We start from the raw sequence: 10,547 nt of genomic DNA on the forward strand, positions 1-10,547 counted from the left end.
GAAAGAAGTCCCAGGGCTTCTTCAGCAGAGCTGGGTAGCAGGATTCGAGGCTTTTCTGCGTAGGGAAGGGTCTGCTCTGAGCCTGCCTCCCCAGGGTTCCTAGCTGGACTGGAGTCCAGCTGTTTGGCAGCTGTCAATCAAAACAGTACACTAAAACCTGTTCTCCGGACCAGGCCCATGTATGAGGCACAGGGTGAGGAAGCTTCTGCGGTCCCTAATCTTTGCTAAGGGCTCCCAGGCTGCAGGTAGAGCCGGGCATCGCTGTGGCATCTCCTGAATGTTTGGATGCTAGAAGTCACGGGCGGGGAATTTCCACTCAGCTGTCCATGACGCCCCACAGACCACGTGTCTGTGATGAGCACACGGCATTACAGCGAAATGCACCATTTTACCTGTTATTGGCAGAGTTCGCTATTAAAGAATTCTCTCTAGGATAAAATCTTGGGTAATTTTGAATTAAAAATAGCACACACCTCGCTGCTGTTCTCCGCTGGGAGGCACCGTGTGCGGGAGCCTGACGTGTCCCTGTCTGAATATTTCGGATGGTAAGTCTGGGCGGTGGGCCACCCTGGCCCCCTGAGTGTTGGGAACAGACTCTGACTTCCTGCTCCTGACTTGTCAGCTGCTGGGGTGCTGCTTTCACCCCGATGGCCCCCACACTCTTGCCCCTGCAGACCTCAACCTCCCTTCCAGACCAGCTCCCTCCCAACCACCTGACTTGGTCCTGTCCCCTCAGCCTTCCCCCATCCTGAGGTCACGCCTTCCGGAACCAGGCAGGCAGGTGGCGGATCTGTGCTTGAGCTGCACCTTCTCCCCAGGTCCGTGACCCCACCTGGTAGTGGGCACAGAGTAGGTGCCCAATCACCGCTGAATTAGATATATGTAAATGTCTTTGGATAGAAACGGTTACCTAAAACCCACCACATATGCCCTCGTTCTATAGCAGGGGTTCTCAACCTCCCTAAGGCCGCGACCCTGTAATACAGGTCCTCATGTCGTGGTGACCCCCAACCATAAAAGTATTTTCGTTGCTATTTCATAACTGTAATTTTGCTTCTGTTATGTCTTAGGCGACCCCTGTGGAAGGGTCGTTCAATCCCCAAAGGGGTCGCGACACACAGTTGAGAACTGTTGTTCTATAGGCAACTGATACTAAAGAGAAGGTGGCCTTATCAGACGCCAGTCTGTACAGAGCGCAGGACACCAGGCTCTGCCTCCATCCATGGTGGACCAGGACCCCACACCTGTCCCGAGCGAGGCGACAGCCGAGGGAGGGGTGAGGTCGGCAGCCTGCAGCGTGTCCGCACGGCACAGAGACTGCAAGTCCGCCCTGAGATTTCTAGATGCCTCTGAGCCTGTCTTCTGGAAATCCTTCCGGTTGATCCCCACAACATCCAAAACATAGGCCAGTCTTTCCAGTTCTCAGCTCTAAAGGACCCTCTCATCTCCACCTACTTCCCCACCTCCCAGCCACTATCGCTTTTAGCCTTTTCTCTGCATGAGCCTCTCAGCTCCCAGGGCCCACTCCCGGGAGGACTCCCAGCAGCCAGAACAGCCTGGTAACAGGTAATTCTTCAACTTCTGCTTCTGATCCTCTGTGGCTTCCTCATGAGGTTAAAATAAGAGCCTTGGAGGCCCCACCCATCTGGCCCTGCTTCTCCCTGCAACCCTGGCCACCTGCCACTCCTGGAACTCTGGCTTTCTGTCTGGAACGAGCAGCCTCAGGGCCTTTGCACTTGCTGGTTCCTCTAGTGGATCACTCTTCCCCACCTTTTTCCATGCCTGGCTCCTGCTCACCCACCGCTTTCAGCCGAGGCTTTTCCTTGACCCCCATCGACCTCACAGGCTTCTCTGCACTTCACCTCCACCCCCTCAGCATTAGCCGCTGTCTGTGATTATTTACCTATGCGCTGCCAGGGTCATCTCCCCGCCTAACATGGAAGAACCGTGACAGCAGGGACTGTCACCTGTCTCTACTTTATTACCAGAGCTTGACACAGAACCTGGCACCCAGTGAGATCTCAAAAAATGTCTGTTGACTGAATGAGTAAATAACAAAGGAATGAATATCTCCTAGGACAGTCAGTACTATCAAACCTCCAAAACCAGATCCCAAAAGGACCCAGCATTCTTGAAAGACAAAAGTAACATCCTTCCTTGAATGAAATAAACCCCACGCCATGCCCACACAAGCTGTCTCTTCATTCACACCATCTACTCCTGCTAACCCAGCGGTCTCAGTGCTGATACCTTTCTCTCTGGAAGTGACCCACAGCTCCTTGGCTCAGAAAACCAGAACTCCACCCTGGAGCGGAGCCAAGGTCATGGACTCACATTTCAGGGCCTGGGTGGAGGGGCCCTGAGCCCTCTGCATTGCTCTACCTCTGGCCATAAGCCTGGTCCTTCAGAACAAAAACAGGAAGAGAGCCGGGTCCTCCAGGGCCTTGCCGCGATCCCAGGAGCCTAGGGGAAGCCTGGCCAGCTAAGGCCCACGACAGGGAGGAAACAGCAGGTGAGCCAGGGGTCAGTCAAGGACATGGAGTTTGGGAAAAGACACCTCTGCTCTCCTGCTCTGAAATCAGACAAAGGCCTGGCTTCAAATCCTGATTCCAACCAACATCTACATTTCTGAAGGCCACAAGGATGCTATTTTGTCTGAGCCTCGGTTTCCACAGCTATCAAAATGAATTTCACAACTGTCCTGTCTGGCTGCATCTACTCACCCTCTGATCACTCAGGAAGAGCCCCATATTCATATGAGGAAAATACAACCCGATGTCAATCTCATTCAGAGACTTTCTCAAAAAAAAAATCTGGGTTTCGCAGACTGTTCTATAGGTTCGATGCAATCCCCATTAAAATACCAATGACATATTTCACAGAACTAGAACAAACACTCCGAAAGTTTATATGGAACCAAAAAAGGCCACAGATAGCCACAGCAATCTTGAAAAAGAAGAACAAAGTAGGAAGGACCACCAGATATCAGGTTATACTACAAAGCCACTATAATCAAAACAGCCTGGTACTGGCACAAGAACAGGCATATAGATCAATGGAACAGGACAAAGAACCCAGAAATTGACCCAAGTCATTATGCTCAATTATTATTTGACAAAGGTGGCAAGAACATACAATGTAGTAAAGACAGCCTCTTTAGCAAATTGTGTTGGGATAATTGGACAGCTACACGCAAAAAAAAAAAAAGAAACTAGATCACCAACTTACACCCTACACAAGAATACACTCAAAATGGATAAAAGACTTAAATGCAACTCGTGAATCCATAAAAACCCTAGAAGAAAATGTAGGCAACAAAATTTCAGACATCACATGCAGCAGAATTTTCACTGATACAATGCCTAAAGCAAGAGAAACAAAGGAAAAAAATTAATACATGGGACTACATCAAACAAAAAAGCTTCTGCATATCAAAAGAAAGAAGAATCAAAATGGAAAAGGAACCCGCTATATGGGAAAGTATAATTGTCAATGATACAGCAGATAAGGGGTTAATTTCCAAATTATATAGAGTACTCATACAACTCAACAAAAGGAAGACAAATAATCCAATTAAAGATGGGCAAAGGACCTAAAGAGACACCTCTCCAAACAGGATATACAAATGTCCAAGAGACATATGAAAAAATGCTCAGTGTCACCAGTCATCAGAGAGATGCAAATTAAAACAACAATGAGTTATCATCTCACACCTGTCAGAATGGCCGCCATCAACAAATCATCAAACAACAAGTGATGGCGAGGGTGTGGAGAAAAGGGGACTCTAGCACACTGCTGGTGGGAATGCAGACTGGTGCAGTCACTATGACAAACACTACGGAATTTCCTCAAAAAATTAAAAATGGAACTGCCATTTGACCCAGTGATCCCACTTCTAGGAATATACTCTAAGAAACCTGAAACACCAATCAGAAAAAATATATGCACCCCTGTGTTCCTAGCAGAGTTATTTACAATAGCTAAGATCTAGAAACAGCCCAAGTGACCATCAGTAGATGCGTGGATAAAAGAGCTGTGGTACATATACACAATGGAGTACTATGCAGCTGTAAGAAGAGAAGATCTCTTATCCTTTGAGACGACATGAAGGGACCTGGAGAGTGTTATGCTAAGTGAAATAAGCCAGTCAGAGAAAGACAAGCATCACATGATCTCACTTATTTATGGAATATAATGAACAAAATAAGGTGATGAACAAAAGAAACCCAGAGACATAGAAGTAGGGTTCAGACTGACAAACTTCAGGGGGAGGGAAGAGATAAACCAAAGAACTTATGCATATAAGCATAACCAATGGACATAGACAACAGTGCTAGGGGTGGGCAGGAACAGGAAGAGGGCGTCAATGGGGGAAAAGGCGAAACATCTGTAACAAAAATAAATTAATTAAAGAAAATAATAATAAAAATGAACATATGAAAAAAATTTAGTATGCATGTTCACAGCAGCCATTCGATGCGTATTTTTCAATGAATGAATCCAACAAGATGACAAGATGCGTTGTGTCTATATTGATCCCGGTAACCAAGTCTACTAAACTAAAATCATTTTTCCCAATTGGTACATGTCACCAGGCACTAACTCACCTTGTCCTCTGATACTATAGTCATACGTGGCAAGAAAACCTATTTAGACCATAATAAAGCTCAAGATTTTGACCCGAGTCCCTCTGATGGAGGCCATGGGCATTTGGGGTAGTGAAATAGTCAAACTCCTTATTTCTTTTGGAGATTACCTGTCAATTTCCCCAGGCTTATTCTTTCAGAAACCAAGAGGGCTTTTCAAAATAGAACAACTCCTCAGCAAAAAAAAAAAAATTAAACAATCTTCATTCCATATGTTGGCCGTCACCAGATTTTTGCAAGGATGTTCAGCAGACGCATTCCCCTTTTAGTCTTGCTCCCTAAATACTGAACAAGGAAAAACACTGCCTAAGCCTGAGATCTGGCAAAGGAGTCTGAGGAAACCTGTCAGCTCTGTGTCACACGTCCCTGAGGGCTCATGGTGACTGTGTGACGATCTAGCTTCTGCTGCCCTGCCCCAGCCTTTGCAGGGAAACACAGTTCTTGTGGCTCACACGTGCTGGTCCACCAACGTGGCAGCACCTCAGGGCAAGGAAGACCTCTGACGCTGGAGAGTCCCACACAGGTGCCTTTAGTCTAAGGCAACTCCTCCTACAGCAAACCCACAGAAAGGAAAACAAAGAGGTAGCTATTCCCTTTGCAAATGAAGTGCCTTTTTTTCTCTTGAACTACCTTTAACAGATGGAAAAAACCAGACACAGAGAGGTTAAGGAATTTCACCAATTGAACACAGAAGAGGTGGAGCCAGGTTTGTTTGTTTGTTGTTTGTTTTAATGTGTCGACAACGGATTTAACAGTAAGAAAATGTCACTAGCACACCATCTGGCAAGTGTCCTTGAACAGGCAAACTGTGGGCTGCCTGAACCAGAGGTGGATAAAGGTGACTTGCTTACCAAACACGGCCTCGTGCATGCAAAGAGCACTAGTCAGAAGGTCTGGGTCCGAGTCCAGATGAGTCACTGATGAGCGTGGGACAGAGGCAAGTCATGGAACTCCTTTGCTTTGAGTTTCCTCACCCAAAGACGGAGATCATTAATCAAAGCCAGCCTTGTCTTCTTTCAGGAATGACTGGGGAAGTCGAATGAATGAAAAAGCTGTTGGCAACTCTGAGGGCCAATCCAGAAACAGGTGACCCTTGCATGTTGCCACCCGGAAACTGACCTGCAGCCATCCTTGCTCAGACTAAACCTATTTCCTCATACTAAGAAGGAGATCAGTTGGAAGGCGAGATATTTCTGTCAATCAGGGTGAGCACACAGCTCTTGCAGCATGTGTATTGCTGTTCTGAGGACACGTGATCAGCTCTGTCGCAGTCAGCCATCTCTTGGTGCCCTAGGACAGTCACACAGGCCCTAAGCCTATTATTTTATGTTTACCAGACCCTAACAAGGTGCTTAGAGTGCCCAGAACACTGAACACATTGTGAACAGACAAAAGCAACCACCACCCCACAGAACAGGCGTGGCCAAGTGTGAGAAATGAGAGGTGGCCACACTGGGCCAGGAGCTGCTGCCGCTTCTCCTCACTGCCCTGGCTGCCCTGGGTCTGCGCAGCAGGGAGGGGCCCACTCGGAGGCCCCTGTCCCCTGCTCTCCTCCCATGTTCTATCCTTGACATTCATCCATTCTAGAAGCCGAATGAGCCCTTCAGACTCTAACCAGAAAGACCATGATCCGATTGAACAAACACAGAGATGATCAGAACAATCAAAAACACAGTGGAACCTCAGTTCTCAGACTTAATTCGTTCTGGAAGGCTGTTCGAAAACCGAAGTATTTTTCCCCTTAGAAATAATATAAATTGAATTAATCTGTTTCAGACCCCCCCAAATAATTCCCTATTTCACCCCTTCTTATATGCAGTACGTGTCAAATGTACTGTTTAATCTGTAAGTAAACACTTCAAAAACAAAAAGGACATGAAATGTAAATTAAAATGTAACAAAAAGGAAATGAAATGTACAGTAAAAAATGAAAATTTAATAATAATAAGCGGCAACAAAAGCAAAAAGACGGGGAAATAGTCACAGCGCGATTTCCCGAGCCGTTAACAGCGGTAAACTGACTCCTACGGGCGCTTTCTCCCCTGTGTCGCCTGGGACACACGTGTCTGATCAATCACACAGGTGTCAGCGTGAAAGGGCTGTCGGGTTGAGAAGAGAATTGTTCGAGATGGAAGAAGTTCGGAAACCGAGGTTTGAGTGTAATAACAACACAAACGTAGTACCTAGAAAGCTCTGGACGGGTTCACGGAGCCTGTCGGAAAACCAGCACTGGGGCAGGCGCGTCACAGGGCAACCGCGGGAGAGACGACTGCCCAAGACAGAGCACAGCGCAGCTCAGTCTTGAGTGTGCATCAGAACCAGCCCGGGTTCGTGAGAAAACACAGAAACCCAGTTTCCGAGTCAGTCTCGAATGCCAGTGCCGGTCCAGAGACTCACTTGAAAAATCACTGTCATGGTAAATGAGCCAGAGCCGCCCAGACTGTCATTCTCCCTGGGGTGACTTCAGATCCTGATTCATCCCCCACCCCCACCCCCAAAGTGAGCCGTAAGGAAACTCCTGATGGGAATGTAACAGCCAACCTGCCCTCCTCCCCTCCCCTGTCCCCTGCACACACCCACGCTGCTAGGGATGAGGGGGACAACGACTATCAAGCCATTCCGGATAAGTGTCTCCCAAGGCTGAGTCCAGTTCTCACCTGCGTACAAGATAATTTTGCACAAGAGTGACTTACGCTGCAAAACAGAGGACATGGCAGTGCAGGGAGAGCGCTCAGGGGCCCCTGGGTCAGGTCTCCGAGCTGGTGCACGGTCCCTCTATCCTCAGTGATGAGAGGATGCCACAGGGGCAGCGCCAGCGACACGCTGTGACCTGGTTTTCTCCTCACTTATCTTGACACTCTGGCACTTTGCGTTGTGATTCCCACCCCCCACCTCAAACTCACTTCATGTCACCAGACTGCCACCAGGTCAGTGTCACCAACAACCCAGCGCAAAGGAAAGCAGCGAGTGCCACGCCTCTGGAGGGCGTAAGGCTCAGAGGAGTTCTGACCTGGAAAGGACCATAAAAATACCTCTTTCCTTCCCAAAGCTGATTACATTATACAATTCGCTATTTCACGAACAGCCGGAATTACAGCTACAACAATATTGTTTCGTTTTTTATGGGGGCCGCTGGCAGAAGTTCCTACAGAGAGCACTGTTGTGAATAATGTAAACACTGTGATAAGAGCCCATCCCACAGTCTTTTCTCCCGTGGTACAGTCGGGAAAATGTGGCCACTATTCACCACAGGTCAGTGTGACCTCTTTGGGCTATGGGACAGAAGAGGTTACATACATCTGGGGCTGCAACTGTGGGCCTGGAAAACCAACTTCAGGCTAAATAAGGAAAAAGCATGAAGAGTGATTCATTCGTGGCATTTTGGTAAATATACACCATGCATGTGTTTGCAAATACCTGGTGTTTACGCTGATTTTGTGCACACAATTAAGCACTTTTAGTGAAATTAATGTGACTTTTGCACTCATTAAAAAAAAAAAAATTCCGACTAGCTCTTTCTCACATGCAAAATTGCGGTCTAGTTCCCAGGCTCTGAGGGCTTAGTGTGGTATAAGCCCACAAAGACTTGAGTCAAACAATATTCTCCAAAGCAGTAACACCAATACAATCTCCACTTACCCCCAAATTATGACTTGATCCCAGCTATATCATGTTCATGATACCGGCCACAAGCCCAGACAGCTGTATTCTGAAAATTCTGGAGCAGAGGGAGCGCTCAACTGCAGGTGATGATATTGGCTGGGGCCTCAAGAACACTGATTAAATACTCTTGCCCTCTTCCTACCCCCAAGAAAGTCCGCTCGTTTGCATGTGAGGATGAAGCCGTACAAGAACTGTTTGCATACCCAACACACGTGGTGGTTCCTGTCCTCACCTGTTCTCCAGGAGCGTCATGCACACCACCTCTCGAACCCCGGGGTTGTTGGCCTTCTCCAGAGAACAGCCCTGCAAGTTCCAGGTGGCCAGCCTCAGCACAGGCCGCCCATCCCTTGTGCCTCCAAAGGCCTCCACGGAAGGCCGAGTAGAGATAATCTGAGTGGGCCCACCTGGCGGCAGGTCCAGGTCCTCACTCTGCAGGCTCAGCGAGGTAGGGCTAGGGTGAGGCTTGGCAGTGAAGGTCAGGCCCCCGTTGGTGTGGGTGGACGGGGGCCTGGACCGCTCCGCAAAGACCTGGTGCCGTATCTTGTCCAGGAAGGCGGCATTAATACCGCCCATCTTCACGAGGTCCTCGATGCTGCGGAAGGGCCCATGCTCTCGGCGGTAGTCCACGATGCTGACAGCCATCTTCTCCGTGAGGCCTCGGACGCTCATGAGCTGAGCTAGCGTGGCCGTGTTGATGTTCACACGTGGGGTAAGGGGCACGGTGGTGGCCAGGTGGTGAGGCTGCTGCTCAGCCAGCAGGTCCCGCCGCATGGAGCTGGGAGAATGCTGTGCGGAGCTGCCCTTGCTGCTCACGCAGATCTCGAACTTGACCTGCTCTAGCTTGGTGGCGCCCACGCCGCTGACCAGTGCCAGGTCCTCCACCTTCTTGAAGCCACCGATGTACTCGCGGTACTCCACGATGCTGCGTGCCACAGCACGTGTCACCCCAGGCAGGGTCATCAGCTCCTCCTCCGTGGCCGTGTTGATGTTCAGCCGCTCCTGATTCACCAGGATGTTGCTGAAGTTGCAGGCTGCGCTGAACTTGCGACTATGGGACAGGTCAGAGGGGTCCCGGGGAATGGAGCGGTGGCAGCCCAGGGTGCTCCCCATGTCCGGCCAGGATCCGGGGCCCAGGAAGGTCTCACCACCGCAGAAGAAGTCTCTGGCTGGGAAAGAAGCCCAACAGACCTACAGGCACAGAAGGGCGTCCAAAAGTAGCTTTCACTTGGCCACCTGGAAAACAAATGAATAAACACACGAATCAACTGAAGCAGTTAATCAATTTGCGTTCGCACTCCTACTGAGAGCTGAAGTTCTCCACCAGCAGTCCCGGGCTGCTGGCTGCCCTTGACCCCTGAACACACAGCGAGGCTGGCCTCTGCGAACTGTCCTCTGAGGAGGTCTGGTTTTATCACCCTGGGATCCAAAAAGGCTGCCAGTCGCCACTCTTGGAAAAAGACCTATCCCATCAGCCCACACCCCTTGCTCCTGCCGGAATTCCGTCCTCACTAGTGCGAGCCCGGAGGGTTCATCGATTCCCACCAGACCCGCCGCCTTCCCCGCGCCCCACCCGGGCGTCCTTCGTTCACCTGCGGCTCCAGAGCCGGAGCCCAGCCCCGGACAGCGCTGGGGCCCTGCCTCCAGCCCCGGTGCCCGCGCGGGTGCGGGTCAGGGGCCGGGCCACAGGATCCCTCCCACGCCGCCTCGGGACGCGCGTCGCGGTTCTTTCTGCGGGAGAAACTCTCAAGTCGCTCTCCGAGAGCCGGCAGAGATGCAGGGCTGCAGAGCGGCGGCAACCGCGGCGAAATCCCGCCGCCGCGGCTGCACTGGTCTTGCAGCTGCACCAGGACTTGCGGCGGCGCCGCAGTTGCGTTGAGCCAGGCAAAAAGTCCTCCGCTCCACTCCGACGCGGGAGCCGCCAGAATCGCATCTAGTGCCCGGCACCAGCGCCCGGATCCCGCTCGCCGTGGGTGTCAAAGCCAAAGTCCCGGCCTTACCGCCCGCGCCTCCTCCGGCACCACGGCCAAGCCTCCCGCGCGGCAACTCCACCCCGGGACTCCCGAGGGCACGTGGGGGCGGGGCCAGAGCGGGAGGCGGAGGCCAGGGAGAGCGGAACCAGAGAGCGCGGGGGCGGGGCCCTGGAGTGAGAGGGGAGGGGCTCTGAGTGCGGGGGGCGGGGCGGGGGCGGGCCCGAGCGCGTAGGGGTGGAGATGAGACACGGGAGCGTGGAGGCGTGGC

General features: G+C 50.9%; 1 protein-coding gene across 1 annotated transcript in view; it reads right to left on the bottom strand.

The window, feature by feature from the left end:
* EEPD1 (endonuclease/exonuclease/phosphatase family domain containing 1) overlaps positions 1–10,319 on the bottom strand; it is a 93,080-nt gene extending 82,761 nt beyond the window's left edge. Inside the window, exons 1-2 of the mRNA XM_036247483.1 lie at positions 9,899–10,319; positions 8,542–9,542 (exon numbers count right to left, since the gene is read on the bottom strand). Of these exons, the coding sequence (XP_036103376.1) occupies positions 8,542–9,419 (878 nt within the window). The 5' untranslated portion in view covers positions 9,420–9,542; positions 9,899–10,319. The remainder of the gene's footprint in view (positions 1–8,541; positions 9,543–9,898) is intronic.
* Positions 10,320–10,547: the final 228 nt, after the last annotated feature.

Source organism: Molossus molossus, unplaced genomic scaffold (genome assembly GCF_014108415.1).
Source record: "Molossus molossus isolate mMolMol1 unplaced genomic scaffold, mMolMol1.p scaffold_m16_p_7, whole genome shotgun sequence".
Lineage (NCBI taxonomy): Eukaryota > Metazoa > Chordata > Mammalia > Chiroptera > Molossidae > Molossus > Molossus molossus.